The sequence below is a fragment of the Triturus cristatus genome, chromosome 4_2 (assembly GCF_964204655.1).
Source record: "Triturus cristatus chromosome 4_2, aTriCri1.1, whole genome shotgun sequence".
Classification (NCBI taxonomy): domain Eukaryota; kingdom Metazoa; phylum Chordata; class Amphibia; order Caudata; family Salamandridae; genus Triturus; species Triturus cristatus.
The window spans coordinates 659,079,457-659,101,728 of NC_140586.1; the positions used below are offsets into that span (position 1 = coordinate 659,079,457).

Consider the following 22,272-nt stretch of genomic DNA (forward strand, 5'->3'; position numbering starts at 1 on the left):
ACAGACATAAGTGATGAAAAGCAGTTTTGGAGATATTCTTTTTGTAGTGTAACTGAAGCAAGATACAAATCATTCGGCCAAGGTGATGGAAAGGGGGCTTGATTTACAGGGTCTGGGTTAAGCTTTCTTTTTGTTTAGCATTTTGGCAGAGTATTTTAGTCTGTATCCAACAATAAACCCGGGAAAGGCAGCAAAATACATTTGTGTGGTATCTGGTGTTTAGAGCTCACTGAATGAGCCTGGTCTGTTGCTGGGTGAGCTAGGGTTCTAAGAATGTGTAAATTCAAGGAGTGAGAGTTCAAGAGCTGGTTCAGCTGAGCTGGTTGGAGTGATTGCATGCATCTTAAAATAAACAAATTATAAAGAAGACTTACTTCATGTACCATGTTTTCCTCTTCACTCTGGCGATGAGCGGAAATGACACATCGCTTGATTCCCCTCAACAGCTGCCATCTGGTAGACCAATTGGAATTGCTGACTTATCTGATTTGAACCTCCACACTGCTTCAGGTCATTTCTTTTTTTTATTTTACTTCTTATTCCGCCTCAACCCGACTGCTAGATTAATATTGAATCTCTCGAGGGCAGCGTGAGAGTACTACTCGCTCTGTGTCTCGAACAGACATACGAGCTGAGAGACATGAGCGGCCACACGAGCAGAGAGGCTCGAGCTGCGTACCAGTCAAGACTCAACATTTGCTTTTTCCTAGCAACTACATGCGACGAGTGGTGCTGGGCGCCAATCAGAGCAGAGTGCTTGCCACTTAGCAACCGCCACTAGCGAAACAATCGACGAGTGGAGCAGTGCTTCAATGTGTGCACATGAGACAACTGGGTGCAACTGACGTTGAGGGCAATGGAAAACTTTTTGAGAGATAAAGGGGATGTGCATAAGAAATCTGCACGATATCACCCAGAATGCAATGGCAAATTTTCTGAGTGCCCAGGTTCAAGGCTATCAGTGACCCAGAATCCAATGGCATCATTTCTGAGTGCCCAGGTTCAAGACTTTCAGTGACACTCCCCCCTCATCATCAGTGTGAGATCCTCCAAGCGCTTTGCCAGGCTGAAGGGGTCACGCCCACGCTGCTATGACATCTTCAGCCCAGCGAAGTTCAGCTCCGGCAGCCTGGTGTCTACTCATTTTGTGCATATCTAGCGCCAGGCTGCCTGACCTGAGCATAAAGAGGCCTGACAGACCCTCTACATGTCTGCCAGTGGGGGGGCATGGTATCCTGCCCTTAAGGACAAGTCGTTGCTGATTGCAGTCATGTGGTTTCAGCAGTTAATATGAAGTCAAATGTTCCTGGTCGGCCCACTGTCCCACCACCCTTCCTTTGCAAGGACACAACTCTTATTTATTTATGTATTTGTATAGCGCACTAATACCCGGAGACGTCTAAAAGCTGACATCACTGTCTCCAGCCGGCCACAGGGCATCAAGAGAAGAAAATAATCACTGCATAGCTTTAGGCCTGAAAGAGCCAGGTCTTTAAGCTTTTCCTGAATGATATCAGGCCTGGTGAGTTTTTCAATGGGAGTGGCAATTGATTCCAAATTGTGCACGGTTAAAAAGGAAGGAATTGAACAGTTGTAGGGCGGTACCGTCAATTCCTGTTTCTTGAAGGCGACGTAATAGGAGGCCATGGTCCACCGTGTCGAATGCTGACGACAGGTCAAGAAGGATCAGTGCTGCCATACCTCCCTTGTCTTCCGAGCGCCTAATTTCTTCCGTGGCCGTTATCAAGGCAAACTCCGTACTGTGGCCGCCGCGAAAAACGTATTTAGAGGGATCCAAAATGTTATTGTGATTGATAAACATAGTAAGTTCTTGATTCAGGTATTTATCAAGGATTTTTGCTGGCAGTGGCAGACGAGCTATAGGACGATAGTTGGCTGATCTGTCCAAATTAGTGTTTTTTAAAGTGGTAGAATGGAGGTCTTTTTCCATTCTCGGGGAAGATGCCGGTTTTCAAAATTAGATTAAAAAGCTCAGTAAGGTGGCTGGCTATCGGTTCAATCACTAACGTTAAAATTTTGTGGGGGCAGGGATCCGATGGAGAGCCTTATTTGGCAGCAGCAAGAAGTTTGAACGCCTGCTTATAAGTAATAGGAGGGAACTCAGAGAGAAGCACGATATCTGGGCTACTAGAGTGTTTAAACTCTGGGGGGATCCTGACTATTTGCCACTTGAGTAGGGTTCGAAGTAAATTTGTTGTAGATGTCCCGGACTTTACTACAAAAGGTGGAAGCCAAAGTGTCACAAAGGGCTTGATCTGGGACTGTCTCTTTATGCACCTGAACTCGGCTCAATTTTTGAACTGTGGCAAATAGTTCTTTGGCGTTGTTCTTAGCTTTGTCAATGGTCTCTGAGAAGTACTTGATTTTGGCAGTGTGAATCCTGTCTTTGTAATGGGTAGGTATTTCCCTATAGCGCTCTTTTTCCTTGGGGTCATAAATAAGTCTCCAGCACCTTTCTTGCCTGCGGCACTGCCTTTTAAGTAGTCTCAGCTCATCCGAGAACCAAGCTTCAGTGGGGGCTGTCCTCATGGTTTTTCCCAATTTTTGGAGAACGGTTGCCTGTATTGAGTATCCGATCCAGTCATGGTAATCCAAAGCTGCTCTCTCCGGTGCAGTGGCTAAAGGTGGTCTATTATAACTAAGTTCAACGGACAATTGGGTGTGGTCTAGGCGATGCCAGAGAAAGCGCTTCTGGCTTTTTATAGGCACTTGGTTATTACTAGCAGAGGGAGGCAGTGCGAGAGTGAACAAGACCGTTGCATGGTCCGACCATAGTAGTTGTAGGCCGCTGTTGAATTGCAAGAGCGGACAGTTGGAGAAAAACATATCCAACAGATGACCAGCTCTATGTTTAGGACCTTCTGTCTGCTGAGTTGGACCAATGCTCGCGAAAAGGTCCATCAGGGCCTTTGAATCATTGTCATGTATATTATCTAAACTCCAATGGTCTCAGGGTCTGGGTATGCCCCTCCAAGCCTGGGTCATATTTGTGGCCTCCTTTCCAGTATCATTATACCTGTTTGGCCTATGTCTCAGAGAGGAATATTAAACCCAGACAAGGAGGCCCTGATTATCACCCAGCAGATACACACAGATAAGAATCAGTGCCTACCCCAGCCCGCCAAGCTTCTAGAAAGAAGAGGGAGGGACACAAGGGAGCGGGGATGTCCAGCAGGACAGATACCCGCTTTGCTCACATTAAACACAGTGGCTCACCATGCTCACTCAGTGAACCCACTGGCTCTCAAAACACACAGCCCAGCTGTGACAGAGGCAAAAAGAACCCTGGTAACAGAGACTGCAAGACTTTACCAGGAAGAAGGTGGTAGGCAACCCCTCCCAGTGGGTATAAGAGTACAGGTACCCCTTATTATTGATTCTTGCAGCCACTACTGTCTGTCTTTCCACAACATGGGTGGAGAGGGCAGTAGGCACTATGTAAAAGAGGGTCACTATGCATGCCCAGTAGACCTCAGAGCCAAGCTCTAGGGTCTCATTCCATGTATAGAGGGAGACTCTCAGTCGACATGTAATTGTCATGTTCACTGAGGTAGAGATCAAGAAACCCTACAGCAGCTTTTTAGTGACTTGCTTAATTTTCAGCATAGAGCAGGTAAGCACACTGTCCAGAGGTATGCAGAAGACTTACCATGCCAACAATCGTTATCTTATCTTTTCACACTATAACAATTCCAGTTCCCCTTTAGAATCACACTTTGCTAAGTACCTAATACTTTTGCTTTTGAGTGGCACTTTTGAAGTCATTGAGAAAGCGTCAGCCCTCTCCTGGCCTGAATCTGGTGTCCCTTCATACTCCGTCTGGCCTTTGAGTGTATCCTTCCAGCACTATCCACTTCCAACTCATTCTGAAAGTGCATTAAGTCTAGTGCCTTTATTCTTATTTAGTATGGTAAAATAGTGTTTGAAGTTTATGCACAGGTGTGTTGTAAGATGTGTGTATCGTTTACTGGCATGGCTGCTTGCAGATGTCCTTCAAAAAATAAATATGCAGTTGTCATTTTGTAAGCCTTAATGCAGATGAATACTTAGTACTTTACTGTTAAGGACCGATGTGTAAACTAAAGACATCTTGCCAGCATCACACAAATTAGTAAAGTTGCGAAATTATAGGATGACCACCACACTCAAGATATTGCAGATGTTATTGATAGAGCAATAACATTGTAGCTTAAATAAATCTAATAATAAAGCTGATAATTTGCCTTCGACATTAACGTGAAAATACATAGCAGAATGACACGTAGGGAAAAGGTGCCTTTAGTAAACTTACAAAAGCATATGTGCAGATTTAACATGCAGCTTGTTTAAAAATGGCATGCAGATAATTGGTGGAAAACACACTAAGCATTAATTTCTATTGTATTTCCGTTTCTAGGTACAGACTAGGCCTCTTCCTCTTTCTATATTTCCTTATTTTCTCTCTTTGATAAATAATACTTTTATGAAATGCTGAATCATGCACAAATGTAACTTGTCATTGCTGTAGAATGTGCTGACTTTATAAAATGTATTTCTTGTTCTCTAAGATACATGTTCGCATTGTATTTAGATAGTTTAGCTACCAAGTGCTCACAATGCTGAATAGTGAACAGTTTATTCGAACAATAATGCTTACATGAAGACGTGAATCTCATTACTTAACTAGGACCTTGAAAATAAAAAATTTCTATTTTTAGAGTAGTTCATTGCTGTGCAGTGGCACACTGAATAGCTAATAGTTTAGATTCTGCTGAAGTTCTCATGGGAACCAAAGACAAATACTACAAGTATGTGAATTTTTAGCAAATGTAAATGTAAATGTCAAGGTACTTATAGAGCGCACTGTCACCAGACGGCCACCTTGCGGTGTCGTCTTTGCGGTTTCCTGGCGCTGATACTCATACCGCTGTGGAACCCCTCCTGGCTTTCCCTGTGAAGTGTCCACTCCTGGGCGCCCCCAGGGTGAAGCCAGGCATCCTTAGCGCTGTTGGGGCCGGTGTGGAGGCTAAGCAAGCTATTGCCCAGAGTTGCAGCGTGTGGCCCGTGATTAGTATAGGCACCGAGGCGAGAATAGACAGGTCCGAGGAAATTGAGCCCGAGCCCCGCCGAGGCGGGAATCGAACCCTGGTCCCTGGCCAGAACTCTGCTTCAGGGTCTGCCGCTCTAACCATTGAGCCACACTCCTCCAACTAACTGATAATTTGAAATAGTACCCTGTCAACTTTGTGGGTTTGCCGTGGGAACGAAGTAAGAAGCTGCACCATCTGACAATTTCTTCTCATTGGCTGAAGATGATCTAACACCAAAATTGATTGATACAAGTGATTTTGAGTTTTATATTAGTGTGTGTTACCTAGATAGAGTAGCTGTAGCTCTCTTGTGCTCTTGAGAGTTTTTGTGCCCAGTATCTTTTTGACTTTCCTTTGGACTCTGGCTAAAAGCTACTGGTGATGGGGTTTTGTTACTTGCCACTTTGGCAGTGACTCTTCCTGAGCTACCTCCTTTTCTTATGATTTTATGGACGTAGCTAGGGCAGCACCTGTTTCTCGCATAAGGAGACTCGGCTGAGTTCTCCCGAACTACTCTTTAGGTGGCGTTCTATTTCTTAAATGCTCCATTAATCTCACTCTTTTAAAGAATCCTTCAAGGTCTCTGCCTAACTTTATAATCTGTTTTAGTATAGAATATGGACTAATTCCTTTATGGAACACGCGTGTACATTTTTGTATTATATTGACTCTAACCATGATTGCTTGATATTTCTGTAAACTGACTTATCTGACCCGCTAGTTGAATAAAAAGAGAAAAAAATCTACTTATCCATTGTAGAGAAAATAAAGTTTTTGAACCGATCCTAAACACTCGTCATTGACTGAACTAATTAACTGTAATGATGATGTTTATTGAGATGTTTTCGATTTATGCTCCATTCTAGAATGGTGGCAAAGAATCATCATTCATTCACCTGACGAAGCAGATAGAGCAGAGTTGGAGTCTTTTTGTAAGTCACAGGTTGAACTGATGACATGTAAACAGTTCTCACACTATAGCACTATATTTCCAGTCCTGGACTTTTGACTTTCAAAATATGGCCATGAAGTGTGTTAATCTAATTAGGTAGTTGGGAGCAAAACAGGACTACAACCATTCCCAGAATGCAGTAGGTTTTCAAAACAATGCCCATAGCTAGAAACATTATCCATGATAATATGGAATTAGGTGGCTATGCTAGAGGCCAGTGGTAGACTGCAGGTTTTGTGACAACAAAACTAACATAACCTTTAGAACAGATTATTTCTAAAATACCGCGGTTGCTGGGAATTCTGATATTATGCAGAAAGAAGGTATAATTCCACTTGATGTCTGTGAGTTGAGTGGTGCCTCGTCTGCTTAATCTCATCCATTTTCAAATGTGAATTATATAATTATGCACGTGGACCACTTTGTTTAATGTTCCTTTTCTTTCTGTTTAGCCCGCGAGGCAGCATGCCACGTTTTCAGCAGAATCCAGTCGAAGTCTGCTCATCTGTCTGCTGTGGGTCTTAAGGAACGCTGATGAAACTGTGCTCCAGAAATGGTTTACAGATCTCTCTGTGCTCCGCCTCAATAGACTCTTGGATTTGCTTTACCTCTGCGTTTCCTGCTTTGAATACAAGGTGAGAGCTAATTTTCCCTATTACAGAAAACCATTAGAGTTGCTGGTTTTTGATACACATGTATAGATAGAAAGTTTGGTTAAATTAAATGCACTCGAAGCATAAACAGAAAAACTACTAGCTGCAAACCTACCTCACCACCACTTTGCTGACCAGGCCCTGTATTACAGAAGTGCCATGGGGGTGCAACAGGCATTTGCACCCTCTTTGTGCGCCCCCGGGACACTTTGGTATTACAGAAGGGGTCGCAGACGCTTGTGGTGCGTCTTCTGTAATACAGATAGCGCAGGCTCATATGTTGCACCACAGCTATCTCAAGAGGGCGTTCTCGATTGCATGAGGGCGTGGCCCCATGCAAATGAGGGAATCTCTTTACCTTTGCACCCACACCATATTATGGAAGCAGGCACAAAGGTAAATAAGCTGTCAGGAGGCGCACTGTCAGCGTGCCACAAAAAGTAGGGCACTGTCAGTGTGCCCCTAATGGCAGCCCTCTGGCAGGGGTAAAGGTGGTCCTTTGAACACCCCAAACATCCCATTACAGACAGGTGCTATCACTCACTGCACCCCCCTGCAAGAGGATCTTTTTCCCCTCTTTAAAGTGCAGGTGGGTGCCACCCGTACAGTGAAACATTGAGCGACTTTAAAGCCGCCGCTCTGCATTTCATTTGAATGCGCTGCCTCCAGAACAGCACAAGGCCGCGGCTGCCTTGAGGGGAGTGCATTTGCCTTAATAGGGTGCACTTTACCGGTTTGATGGTGCACCGTGGCGCAAACAGAGAATACATAATAGGTCCCCTGTACGTTTCTGTTTTCAAATGCATTACAGGAGGAGTTATTGTTGGTTTTCTTAAAGATGATTATTTTTTGTAAATGTTATAAAACAGGGTGTCCAGCCCATGTCTACAAAGGCTCAATCTATACTTGCCTTTCAGGAAACCCACATAAGCTACCTTTCCACATGGTGAATTTAGATACAACTTATTTACGTAGTCAATGGTTATCCTTAAAAGCTAGCAAGACTCTGGCCATCGTGCACCAACAGAATACAAACCTGCTATAAAATGTGACATTAGAGATTCACCTTTGCGTCTCTCTTTCCTTCTAGGGGAAGAAGGCTTTTGAGAGAATGAACAGCTTAACGTTCAAGAAATCAAAAGACATGCGAGCAAAACTGGAAGAAGCGATACTTGGAAGTATAGGTGCCAGACAAGAGATGGTTCGTCGAAGCAGAGGTCAGCTGGGTGGGTATATTCTTTGCAGGTTGTTTTGTTTTAAATGTATTGCATAAGTGTACTTATGTGATCATTTAAAATAGAATCTTTATAAAGATAAGTTTAAAATATTGTAAATAGTGTTATTTTGATCAGAAATGTTGGGCAGTAGGGGGCAGGACAAAATTCAGCATCATTTTATATCATATGTGTTACAAAAAAAAGCTGTTACATAAGAATAAGAACAACATCTAAGTAATCTACAATGTAAAGGATAATGAATTGACCGACATAAGGTGCGAACACTTCGAAATTAAACATTAATGTACAGATTTTCCATGTATTTAACACTTGATATCTTACTATGTTAGTGGTGAACTATTCCAACTACACAAAAGGGTTGAAAAATAACACCAATGTTGATTTCAGACCAAGCAAAAATGAGGTTAGGAGCTAGTAGTAGTTGAGGCAGTATCGGAGGTAGAAGGAAAGAATAAGGCTTACATGAGTTCACTGTGAGTGATTTAGAGCAACCCAGTGACAAATAGTAATATTGCTGTTATATATTTATGATTGGAAGAGGGGTTATAATGTTGGAAAGATTAGGGTGTGTCCCATGAAGTTACATTTGCACAGTCCAGCAGTACCATGAAGATGAAGCTTGAGCATTAGTACAGTGAAAAATTGTCGATAAATAAAATGTAGAGCAGGGTCCAAAGAGGGCTTGTCGTCCTCAGGAGAAAGTCAGGTCCTGCCGCCCAACCCCTACTGCACACAGTCAAAGGTTGTTTGCAGCAGGGGGTTGGCCGCCCACTGGGGGTTTGGCAAATTGTAGCTGGGGGTTAACCTCTTGCTGGGGCAATGGCCACATGCAGCAGAAAGCCTTGTTAGGTTCCGGGTTTCTGCCAAATTTAGTGAAATTCTGTTCAACCCTTTTTTCTGTAGCAGGGAGAAACATTTCCTAAGGGAAAAACTTTTTTGTGACCGGCCCTTTTCTCCCTGCCTCCGATTGATGGATCGACGCAAAACTTTCCATAAAGGAACTAAGATGGATTAACTTTTATTTTAAAGTTCAGTGCAGATTTGCCAAACTGCACCAAAGTTATAAGCAAGCAGTGAAATGTGCTATTTATAACCATTGTTGAGTGTGGGAAAGTGCCATGACTCACAAGAGGCATGAGTTGTGTCTGTCCTCGTACTGAAGCCGCAAAACGAGTGTAAATATGGGATGAAATAAAGAGTTTCAAAGTAAATTGGGATATCTCTAAATCCAACTTGGATAGCTTCTGCCATCATTAAGCAAACTCCCATTCAGTTAGTGACTTTGTAGCACTCACTTGTGAATGAACCTTTATGATGATAATAATTACAACTCAGCGTCCCATTGCTGATATGTCAAATGAATGAATGAGGGTTCACTCAAGATTGCTGAATCGAGAAAGGACTTTTCTCTGAGTCCTGACAGCAGAGTAATTAAAAGACACATTCACAATTAGGATTAACATTAATTTAGTGGGTATTCCTCAGTTTAAGTGTTTTGATGGGTACAGAACCCTTGAAAGACTCACTCCACACATCAAAACAGTTAGCTATTCATGTGTGACATATTTCTAGGATCATCCCTAGAATATATAGTTGTTCCAAAATGTAGACTTTTCTGACTAGGCATGGCTTTCTGAGTGTTCTTTATGAAACTCACTACCTAAATCCTGGTGTGCTGAAAGTAAACATATTCACTTCCTTAAAACGTTTACATTTCCATTTTCATACTTAATGGCTATAGTGGTTCTCTGCCTGTGTCCAATATCTAAAACAGTGCCGAGAACCTATTGGATTGTTTGGTGCACTATGCACAATAAAATAATATAGGTTTAGTGAGCTGTAGAGTACCTTTACAAAGCTAAGTTGGTAGAACTGGAGTAGACTTAGTAATTAGTGTTTTCTGAATGTCAAGAGAACAACACTGATTTGTGGTTGTCCATGTCATCCAGTGTATATAGCAACAACCTGAACTAGATTATTGAAGTACTAGCTTCTAGTGTCCCCAGGATAAGTGACATTATGGTTCTCCTCTCATATTTGCAGGTTGCACCACTTTATTGGTTGTGCCATTTATTTTGAAATGTTTGGAAACACGTGTAAGGATTACTATCTTTGCTATTTACAAAATCCTACCTAATGTTTTTTGACCAGAGACACTATCACCACCAAAGAAATAATTCATAGTTGAAGTGCAACAATCGGTCTTGGAGAAGTTGACCATTTGGAATTATAGTTATCTTTCATCATGCTACAACTTCCGAATGGCTTACAGGCATTCTTTAGTGTATTTATTTTTTGCATAGCTTTGATAAAGACATTCTAACAATTGTACATGAATATTTGGGGTCATTAGTGAACAGAACTGCTATAGTTGTACTGATTGAAAGAGGGGGAATAGCACGCAGTGCTGTATCTGAATGGGTTCTCCTGAAAATGCATGTAAAAGGGCTTGCCAAGCAGAGCATCTTTGCTCCAGGATAATTTGTTCATTGATATTATCCAACATGAAGATTCTAAAATAATCTCATGACTTCAGTTGATAGCCAGACCTTTGCATGTGCGAGCCTTGGTTGTTGTTTTCTCTGTCAGCCTTAATTGACTCCATCACTTAAGAATGTCAACACTTCCTATTCTAGAGCCAGTTAGGTGAGATATGTTGTTGAATAGTTCATTGTTAAAGTATGCTTTGAATGAGAAACATATCCTTCCTTATTAAATCACCCTCAGCCACAATATTAGTGAGTGAAAACAAATTTGGGGACGTTTTGGAGCTCTACAATACAGCATTGGCCACTGTGATAGGAAATTAACAGAGATGCTTTTAAATGGTGCACTAGGAAAGACAAAGGTTTCTTTGAATCACTAGGTATGAGGAATATCGACAAGACGATTGGTTACTATTGATCGCCTGAGAAAAGAAAGTGGGAGGGTAGCACAAATAGAGGTTGCAAAGCACACTGAAACCCAAGAGAATTAGGTCACCTACACCCAATTACACCAGCCCATGGGGATATGTTATACGCCTCAATATCCATCCAGAGATCAAGATTGTGATGTCAGAACTACCTAAGTGGAAAACCCCAAGATTAGATATACTCATGGCTGCCTTTCTAACACATTCTCAGATCTACACATTGGATCAGGATCAAAAGACATACTCTCACACAAGTCCAAGGAAGCAATCGTAGTAGTGCTTCCTAAACTTCGACTAGACCCATTTAATAAGACATTGTCCCATCCATTATCTAGGCTAGAAATGGTAAAATTCTGGGTTACTTTCGGCTGAACACCTGTCACATGTACTACCAATACTCTCCAATTGACCTATACCAAAGCATGTTCATCCTGGGTCATAACATTTCAGCTCACAAGATACAGATACAGAGACTATTTCAGATGGTGGTGGTATCACCTGTCACTGCTTCAATGTCTCTGATAGAGACTTCTAACTGTAGATTGCTCATCGTAGAATATTCCCCAGTTGTCAGGCTGGATCTAAAAAACTTGAGCAGTACCTCTGCTCAGCGGGAGGTGGTGTAGATCAGCTCCGCGTCGACGTCATCCACGCTGGAGGTGACGTTGCGGTGCACATAGAAGCGCCACCCCGACGCGCTGGCATCAGTTCCTTTCTTTGCATACCAACAGCATGGATCTGGAGAGCTACCCCAACTTTTCTGACCATTGTTTTTGATGTTTTTGTTGCTTATTTTTGAGTGATTTCTCCCATTGTGCTGAGGACATGTCACCTGCAAAACATGGTTAAACCTTGCAGGTAATCTCATAGTCTGTGCTTGATCCACACTTGATCGGTCTCTGGTGCCTGGGGCTGGGCCACAGCCCCAAGGCCTGCATCAAGTGCATGTCGATGCACCCCAAGGCAATTCATCAGTGAGTGATGAAGCTCCTTGCGGCATGACAGAAGGCGGCTCCATGCCATTCACTGTCCCAGTGCTCTTGGGCCATTCCTGATGATCGTCTTCCAAGACCTCTTCTTCCAAGTTGGGTAAATTCAAGAAGCACAAGAAGTCAAAGCGTTCTTCGGCGTGCGTATAGGACCCATTCCTGCATGCCTCCGGTGAAGCCAGTCTCCAGGCCGACTGCCTGTTACCCCGAATTCCCCAGAGCTGGAATGATGCCCGCCCATCTAAAAGAATTTTGTGACGCCAGCATGCCATTTTTGGGTCGCTGACTCCCTCTAGTGCACCTTCGGGTACCACGGAGCTGCAAGGTGCCCTGGCTGGATTATTGCTGGTAGATAGGCCCTGGACGCCAACCGGACCATGTGAATCCGCTCCAGGATCCAGACTGGTGCCACCACGGATGCCTTCTTACACCCTGGCTCATTTTCTTTCAACTCCATCCCCAACGACTCCAACAAAGTTCAATGATGAGCCCATCATCATCTCCGACTCTGAGCCCTCACTGTTCAAGGTCGATTCCATTGCTGTCCAGGCCCTACCAGCCCCTGAACATACTGCGCTTGAAGGTAGAGATGTGAAAGAAGGGTGTGGTCCCCTAAAGGATGACCCAGACCCAGAAGAAAACTGGTATCGGGAGCTGGGTGATACTAGTGACTTGGACACTTCTCCAGGCTCTGGCATGCTTTCCCCTCTAGACCCTGTTTTGGATGAGAGCGCATCCTTTGCCACGGTGATGGATAAGATGGCTGAAGTCCTTGACCTACCACTGCCAGAAGTCGAGGTAAGGACCAAAGTATTGACTGAGGTGCTTCACCCAGGACCAGGTTTGGCTGAACCTTTGCTCCCTTTAAAGGAAGCCCTCACCGACATTCTCTTAGGCACCTGAGTAAAAACCTTGACCGATGCCACTGGCCTGCCCCAGAAAATCCAGCCTTGGTCTCCCAGCACCCCTCCTCTGAGAGCAGGCCTTAACAACCAAGGCCAAGCTCAATGCCTGCCCCCTCCACTCCACGGGACAGGAATCCAAGATGCTGGACAATTTTGGGAAGCATATTTTCTATTCCACCTGCCTAGTCATGCAGTTAGTGAACACCACATGACTCTTAGGCATATATTCCCATGCGTTGTGGGTTTCGGTTGCGCAGCTGTATCCTATGCTTCCCGGGAAGGGCAAAGCCATCCTCAACCAAGCCTTTTATCAACCATTCATTGGATTTATATAGCGCGACGAATCATCCAACAGTGTTTCCAGGTGCTTGATAGTCATGATGGTTCAGGTGACTCACTCTTAATTGTTCTCCAGATCTCCAGTAGAAAGGTGGAGGTCCGTAGCTGCAGAGGGAGCTCGTTCCAGGTTTTTGCTGCAAGCCTTAGTAGATGTCGGGTTGGAGTGAATTTTATCGGGTGTGGGCTAGATACCACAGACTCTCTGGGTAGAGCCATTCCCTGTACGGTGGCGCTGCATCGCAAAGCCTGGTCACTGTCCACTGGGTTCTCGTGGGACGTCCAGTCATCATTGATTGACATGCCCTTTGATGGCTCTCACCTTTTGGTGACTGGGCTTACACAAGACTCTCATAGTCTTTCTCTAACTGCCCGGTCCCAGCAACACAGACGTGGTTGTGGCACATATGTGCATACGCAGTGCCAACCTTAACCGCCAGCCCAGCCAACTAACTATTCCATTCATGGATGAGGTTGTGGATCCCAAAGAGGACATGGTAGACATGCTGAGCTTCCTGTCCAGTCCCTGCCTCTCTGGCTGCCGTAGCCTCTAAGCCTCTTTAGTACAACCTCTGTACAGCACAGCCACCCCGTTGGCAGCAGAATCAGGCACCATCTGCCCTAGCCATCGCCGATTACCTCTGACAAGTGAGCCCTTCAGATTGTGAGGAATAAATATGCCCTTCAATTTATGAAACCCCTCTGCCTTAGCCACCATCCAAAGATCAGCTGGCAGAGGACCATCCCTTCTTTCTCCTTTGGGAAGTACAGGCTTTTCTGGCCAAAGTAGCTATTGAGAGGGTGCCCACACCGGAAGTAGGGCATGGATGTTATTCCTGCCAGTTTCTGGTGCCTAAAAAGGATGGAGGCCTCCATCCTAAATTAGATCTGCACCCTCTCAATTACTTTCTGTCTGCCCTGGACCCTGGAGATCGGATGGTAGCACTAGACATGCAGGACGTGTATTTCCCATACTGCTGGCCCACAGACATTACCTGCGGGTCACGGTGGGCAACGGGCATTTCTAGCTCGCTGCCTTCCCTTTCGGCCTTGCCAGTGCCCCCCAGGTGTTCTCAAAAGTGAAGGCGGTGATTGCAACCCCTCTGTGGAGGTTGGGGGTCCTAGTCTTCTCTGTGAGAAGTTGGCCTGGTATATGCTGGTCACTAGTTAAAGTGGCCACCGTGCACCAGTCCAATTCGACTCTTATGGTAGATAAGTTTAAGACAACATTTTAAAGAAAGCTATCCTAGTGGTAGCTGTGGAGAGCAGCCTTCAGGCTAAGTCTCAGAGGAATGTAAAGCAGCTTGTTTTACCTTATAATCTCTTGAATTACCAAATGAAAGGACACCACACAGGTATATATATAAAATATATATGTATTTATTTCTAGACACACTCTACTAATCTCTTTATGAGATTAGAAGTCAGGAACATATGCACAAATCAATGTTTCACAACAAATTAAGCCCTTATATGGCTGGGGCCCTAGGGGCGTTACCAGACCATATACTAAAAAAGAGGTATAAGAAGAACGACTTGGGAAGAGAGAAGGCCTAAGGTCTTCAGAAGCGCTGGGGCCTCACTAATCCACCCAAGGCAGGTAAGTAAAGGACCCACGGGAGACGCATGCAGTGTGAGAACACAGCTGCGGATCCCAATAGACTTCAATAGAGCTAGTCGCGGTTGGAATTTTAAAGTTTTAAAGGTTGGAGTCTACAAGCAAGTCACTTACAGGGTAAGTAGTTCGAGGGCCAACACACACATGAGCACCGGAGTGCACGAGTTACCTCACCCAGGGAAGCCGGGTGCATAGGTATCTTTTGGTGTCGGGTCACGGCGTCGTTTTCAATGGGAGCCAAAGAAGACTTGCTGCTTGTGAAGACAGGAGAAGTGTCCAGTGTAATCCAAGGCTGGATTCTGAAGAAATAAGACCTGAAAGCAGAAGAGACAGTGTTCAAAGTCACTTGCCAGTGACCCTGGCCCAGGAAGATGGAGGCCCACAGTCAGGTGATTTCAGGTGATCACGGGTGTTTTGACTCTTCAGCCACGAGGTCCAGGAGGCGTCAACGACGACCAGGAGCTGGATTCGGAGTGTCCCTCGAAGTCTGCAGCTTACTGAGTTGTCGGCAACCGGATTGGAGCCAACAAGCCTTGGCAACAGCAAGTCTCGTGGAAAGTGAAGAAAGTCAGCGGTGCAGACCAGCAAGGTCTGAGGGACTCACCCAGCAAGGGTAAGTCAGGGCAGGCCTGGAGCAACCAGGGGAGCCCTTTGGTTCGATGAAGAAGTCTTCAGGGGACCCACAAGCCAACCGGCAAGGGATCACGAAGACTCCTCGGGAGGATTAACTTCACAGGAGCCCACGGTCACTCGGGACGAGGCAGGCCACTGATTTTCGGTGGAAATCCTGCTGGAGGCTTGGACCACACGTGGTCCAATGCAAAAGTTCGTAGAACGTCGTGAAGGGGTTGCACTCGACAATAGTGCACGGTACCTGAGTATTGCTGTTCCTCGTCACTCGTGGGGTCCACTCACCTCAGGTTTGCTGGGGACTCACAATGGCCGTCGAGAAGTCAGGAAATCCACTTCCGGGGTTGCAGGGACTTCGGACTCCGGCGGGTGCGTGAAAGTTTGCGACCGTTGATTCAAAGTTTTGGTGCCTGCCAAGCAGGGGAGTCACTCCTTGACTCCAAGGGAGATTCTTCAGTCTTCCAAAGGTAGTAAAACGTTGAAGGTCCAGGATTCTTCTTGTAGAGGGTCGTCCAGGGATATCTAGTTTGCAATGGCAAGGTTTCCCTATGTTATACTAAAGGAAAGGGAGGGACTAGCTCTATGACCACACCTAGGGGAGGGTCATGGGAGTGGGTGGTTACACCTACTTCCCTTTGTCTAGTTTCATGCCAGAGCAGGGGCTGGTAGCCCCTGAACCGGTTTGAGCTGGCATATGCACAGAGGAGCCTACCGCTCCCCCAGTGCAGGACTTCAAAGCACTCTAGGAGTGCACCCACCCAGCTCCAATACACTAAATCCTGCCTGGAAGGTGGTTACACCTCCCTGTGACAGGATGCCTATTGTTGGGCCTCCTCCACTGCGAGTTTCAGTCAGCAGCAGGAGGGCAGCCCAGTGTCTGTGCTGGTGGCATCCATTTTGTGATGCCAGGGCTCTTCAGTAGGTACATGTCTATCCCTCTAGAAGGGTGGGATAATACTCCCACACCAGTTACTGGTGTGGGGGTATGATCCCAAGGCGTTTGACACCAAACACAGCATGTTTTGATGCAGCCATCCCAAAGTTAGCATTTACCGCTAGGTTATACTGCACTTAAGAGTATATGGTTTAACCGCATCCACAAACAGCAACAGAGAATAGACTCTGAGAGCTGCAGAGGGGCACCCCCTCACATGGAAACCAAGCACCCTGCCTTAGGGGTGACTGATAGGTTTATATATGTTTATATATGTGTGTGTAAGGTGAGATATAGGGAACCTATACCTCAGTGAGGAGTGCTAACACTACCTCACCCAGGCTGCAGTAGCAGGCCTGTGGTGTCAGATTTAGTCTGCTTCCCAGGGGTGGCATAATACATGCTTCCGCCCCTGGTAGGCCTGTGAAGTACCTAAGCCCTTGGTACCTAAGGTACCATAATCTAGGGGCTCATAAGGTACCACAGTATCCAATCACTAGGGCACCTAATGTGACCACCATGTCGTTTAAGGGAGTAAGCAGATAGGCTGGGGTCCTGGATAGCAGGATCCCAGCCAGACTAGTAAATAAAACATCAAAACACCAGAAAAAAGTGGGGTCAACCATGTAGTCAGATTCCACCTTCCTACATTCTCCTACCTCGATGACTGTTGTCACTCACCTCAAGACTACGAAGGACCCCCTTCATTTGCTGTGGTTCGCTATCAACAAGCCAAAGTCACACCTGACCCCCTCTCAGATTCTCCCTTTCATAGGAGCCATTCTGAACACAGATTCTTGGAATGGAGCCCTCCTATATAGACCTCTAGGAACTAAAACTAACTTTGTAAATAAACTTACCGAAACCATTGCCTCGCATGCTCTATCCTCGACAAATTTCTTTTTATTAGGCGATTTTAACCATCACATTGAACTGTCACAAGACCCACACACCACTGAACTGATTACCAGCATGAATGCGGTAGGTCTTGACCAGTTAGTGACCGGCCCCACCCATTCTGCCGGTCATACTCTGGATCTTTTATTTACTAATTCCAACAAAATAACTATTGACTGTCCTGTACCCGTTCTCTGGTCCGACCACTTCAAGATCAATTTTCATATTCAACTCAACTTACTTCCACCACAATCTAGGAAAGATCCTAACATGAGCAGACCTTGGAATACAATTAGTCCTGAAGCATTTTCCACTCACTTTTCCCCCTCACCCATCGAATCGCTCAATGATCCTAATCTGGCAGCGATCAACTTAGATCTAGCTATCACCACTACCCTCGATATCATCGCTCCCAGTAAACTAAATAGATGTCCCAACAAACTGTCCCCATGGTATACCGCAGAACTTAAGACTATGAAACTGGTCGTAAGAGCTTATGAACGCAAATGGCGTCACACTAAAGACCCTAATGACAGGTCTCACTACAAAAAATTTCACCACCAATACATGAACGACATAGCTCTAGCCAAAAAAGTCTACCTGGGGAATAGGATAGACCAGGCTGCTAATTCGCACAGAGAACTCTACAAAATAGTTAAAGAGTTCTCTAACCCCCCGGCTTGCCAGCCCGCTACAAATGTTTCCCATCAATGGGTTGACACTCTTTCCTCTTTCTTCTACAACAAAATTAATGATATTTACAAGACATTCACCAACCTCACTGATATCGCCCCTTCTCTTGAGCAGTCCATCATTACAGCCCATCCTGTTCCCATCGCCATCTTAAATCAATTTCACCCATTCACGGAAGATGAAGTAACTCTCACTATGAATAGAATCAAGTCAGGCTCCCCAACTGACCCAGCTTCTTCTTTAATTCTGTCCAAAATTGCGCCCATCCTGATCCCTCACCTGACCAAAATTTTTAATCTCTCACTTTCTCACTCGATGGTTCCCTCACACTGGAAAGAAGCCATCGTCAGACCTATCCTGAAAAAGCCTTCTGCTGACCCTTCACAGCCTCTGAATTATAGGCCTATTTCCCTTCTCCCGATGTTCGGCAAGGTATTGGAATCTCTAATTAACATCCAACTCACTAAACACCTTGAGTCTAATAAATTATTAGACCCATCCCAGTCAGGATTTAGGGCTTTCCATAGCACCAAAACAGCCCTACTCGAAATGGTCGACAACATCAGGTTAGCTTTGGATGCTAAACAGTCAGCCATTTTAATACTACTCGACCTATCCGCCGCCTTCGATACCATCTCACACAGCATTCTGATAGAACGGCTGACAGAGGTTGGTGTCGAAGGCCCAGCTCTAGCATGGATCAAAAGCTACCTGACTGGACGGAGCTCAAAGGTCCAGATTGGCAAATTCTCGTCAGCAAATCAGGAAGTTGATAAAGGTGTACCGCAAGGCTCTATTTTGAGCCCCACGCTCTTTAATCTTTACGTCTCTCCCCTTGCAAGATTAATCAAAGCTTACGGATTTGAAACTGTGTCCTATGCAGACGACACTCAAATCCTTATTACTCTGGGACCCAACCCCACTAACACTAAACTGAAGTTCCAAAAACGTATGCTTGCAGTAAAGGACTGGATGTCAAACAACTATCTTTTACTCAATGCGGCCAAAACAGAGATCTTGCTTTTCGGAAACGCTCATAGGCATTGGTCAGACGAGTGGTGGCCAGCATCGCTGGGAGCTTGCCCTCTCCCCAAGGAAGCAGCCCGCAACTTAGGGATTATGCTTGATAATAAACTCACCTTGGCTGACCATATCAACAACATCTCTCATACCAGCTTTGGGCTCATGCGTAACTTAAAGAAAATCTTCAAGTGGATTCCTCTTTCCTCTCGTTTGTCTCTAATCCAGTCGCCTGGACTACGGCAATGCCCCTTTCGCCTCTATAAATGAGAATCTCTTGAACAAACTCCAGGTCCTCCAAAATACTGTAGCCAGGATGGCTCTTGATCTCCCCCCTCGTACCCCTTCCGCCCCTTGTCTGATGTCGCTTCACTGGCTCCCCATCAAAAAGCGCATTAAGTTCAAAATGTGCTGTTTAGTCCATAAATCTCTGAACGGCAAAGGCCCAGTCTATCTAGCAAAAAAACTGACAGACTACCGCCCGACCAGAACACTCAGATCCTCCAGCATGCACCTTCTTGCGGTCCCTAAAGTACGAACTGTCAGAAACGGAGACAGATCCTTCTCCAAAATTGCCCCCGAAAGCTGGAATGCCCTCCCATTACACATTAGACTTGAACCCAGCCACCAGAAATTTCGCAAACTCTTGAAAACATGGCTATTTTAATTCTGCGTGACCTATGCCTATCATCTGAGTATCTGCTGGCGCTATGAGACCTTCGGGTGATATATGCGCCTTACAAATGCCAATACATAGACATAGACAGTGTGATTCTTCCCCTAACTCCCAGGGCGGCGAGTCAAGGATATTCAGGATACGATTTTGACATTTCAGCCTCTATCCTGGATTTTGGTGAGGCGGACTCTGAGGCTACTGGGTATCATGGCCGCATGCATCCTGCTGGTGAAGTCCCAGTGGGCACAGCCTCGGGGAAATCTCTCTAACTTGGTCCAGATATCGGAGAGGACTGCCCAGTGGTGGCTAACGAACCATGATTGGCCCAGCGTCAGACCCTTCTCCATCCAGAACTGACAGTGGTGACTGGTGCATAACTTCTGGGTTGGGGCGGCCACCTGGGCAAGGTGGAGATCAGAGGTCTCTGGCAGAGTCCTAGCTGCGCACCAACCTTCTGCAGCTGAGAGTGATTAGTGTGGCATTGAAACTTTCCTTTGATCCATTAAAGGAAGGTTGATTCAGGTATTCATGGACAACCCCACTGCTCTGTGGTATTGCAACAAACATGACGGGTGAGGTCATCGACCTTGTTCCAGGAAGCTCTACACCTCTGGACTTGGCTGGAGCACCAGCACCTAGCAGGCTCACTGAACGCCAGGGCTGATAAACTCAGCCGTCAATGCCTTACAGATCACGAATGGCATCTACACCCAGAGGAGGCACAAGGTCTCTTCCATATACAGGGAGAACGTTGGCTTAGTCTGTTCGCCACTGCCAAGTGCGGGCAATGTCGGCACTTCTGCGCATTTGAGTTTCCAAAGCAGTTCTCGCTCAGAGGCGCATTCTGCAATGAGTGAAGTTCAGGACTCCTGTACGCCGGTCCACCAGTACCACTCCTGCCCAAAGTACTCAAGAAGATCAGGACCGACCGTGTCCAAAGCATTCTGCTGGCTCTGGATTGGGCACAGAGTATTGTATGTCAAACTCCTGAGCATGAGCATTGGTCCTCCGATCAGGCTGCCCCTTTGGGAGGAACTCCAGTCGCAGCAACAGGGAAGGGTCCTGTGCAATTTCCCCCTTTATGTGTGGAGATTGAGCGGTGACAGTGAAGGGTTTTCGATCTTCCTCCCGAGGATTGTGATGTCATCTTGGAAGCCAGGCATCCTGCCACTAAACTGTATACGCCTACCGTTGGGATAAATTTGTGACTTGGTGTTTCTCACGCCAGGTGGATCCCGTTTCTGCACTTCTGTCAGAGGTATATCTGTTTGTTTTTTGTTTAGCCCAGCAGAGCCTTGCCCTCTGCAATATTAAGGGTTTCCTGTCAGCCATTTGACTTTACTGTGGTTGCTGAATCAACCCTCCCTGTTCTAGTTACCTGTCATTTTCTGATATTCTAGCAACATTTGTTCCCTCCTACCCCGTTCATGATGCTCCCAATGGGACCGTAATCTGGTCCTCACTTTTCTCATATGTTCCCCTTTCAAGCCCCTACAAAGCTGTTCTTGCAGCTCTTGACTATTAAAACAGTTTTTATAGTGTCCATTATATCAGCCAGGAGGGTCAGCAAGCTTCAAGCTCTCTCGGTTTACCCTCCATACTCCAGCTTTTTCCCTGACAAACTGTTTCTTTGGATGTGCCTCTTTCCTGTCACCCTATGTCATGTTGGCCAGACCAACACTCTGCCCATGTCTTTTTGCTCTACCTCATCCTTCAAAGGAGGAGAAAGGACTCCATCACCGGGACCTGAAGACAGCTCTCTCCTTTTACATTGATTGCACCTAAGACCATTGGGTGGATGATCAGCTTTGCCTCTGGTTTACTAGAGCAAAGAAAGGCAAGGCTGTGCAGAAGAAGACCATCTCTCAATAGGTTACACTCTGCATTAAGCTCTTCTATGCATTAGCTAAGAGGCTGCCTTCTGAGGGCTTGAGGGACCATTCCACCAGGGCCAAGGCCAATACTGATCTGTTGGCACATGGGGTATCTGCCCTGGATATCTGGCAAGCTGCTACGTGGATGTCACTCCACACATTCACGAAGCACTACTGCTTTGACAGTCTAGTCCGTCGACACAGACATTTTGCCCGTTTGGTCCTCCAGGACTATCAGGTTTGAGCCAGTTTGCAGACCAACCTCCAAGGAGGTATTGGTTGAGTATCTATTCTCCGTAAAGATGCTATTAGATACTGCACACTGGCCAAACATTGATTTTTATGTGGTTCCATGTTTTTGGTGCAGAAATAGTCTCAAAAGAAACTGATGACAGAGCGCTGGGGTGATGCTTATGTGGGTAATGCAGTGTCACTTCGTGGGCATTGTTGAGCCTATCGATGCCACCTACTGCCATGCAGAGGTACTGTCAAGATTTACTGAATCCAGACTGATAACTGGGGAATATTCTAAGAGGAGGATTCTGCAGGTAGATGGAGTCTCTACCAGAAAAGGCATTAGAAAGGTAAATCACTGGTCCTTAGGCAGCCTCCATAGATATAGGAAAAACATTCAATATATTGGGATAGTGTAATATAGTTGTGGTATTAAGGAAAATGGGACTCGGTAAGGAAGTGAGCTCATGGTCCAACCTACTATACATAGAGCACACAGTACACCTCTGCTAGAGGCAGACAATATCAAGCATGTAGCGTGTTGAAACGGGTTCCTACAGGGCCCTTGCCTATCAGTACTGCTGATGTACATGGCGATGGAGCCACTAGCCTGCATATT

At 45.6% G+C, this 22,272-nt stretch overlaps 1 protein-coding gene across 13 annotated transcripts in view; it reads left to right on the forward strand.

Moving 5' to 3' along the window:
- DOCK7 (dedicator of cytokinesis 7) overlaps window positions 1-22,272 on the forward strand; it is an 888,535-nt gene that overhangs the window by 627,421 nt on the left and 238,842 nt on the right. For 9 of the 13 annotated variants that reach the window (XM_085602421.1, XM_085602422.1, XM_085602428.1 and 6 more), the window contains 2 exons: window positions 6,495-6,677; window positions 7,786-7,921. In XM_085602421.1, the coding sequence (XP_085458547.1) occupies window positions 6,495-6,677; window positions 7,786-7,921 (319 nt within the window). The remainder of the gene's footprint in view (window positions 1-6,494; window positions 6,678-7,785; window positions 7,922-22,272) is intronic. The other 4 variants (XM_085602423.1, XM_085602424.1, XM_085602431.1 and 1 more) reach the window with 1 other exon arrangement.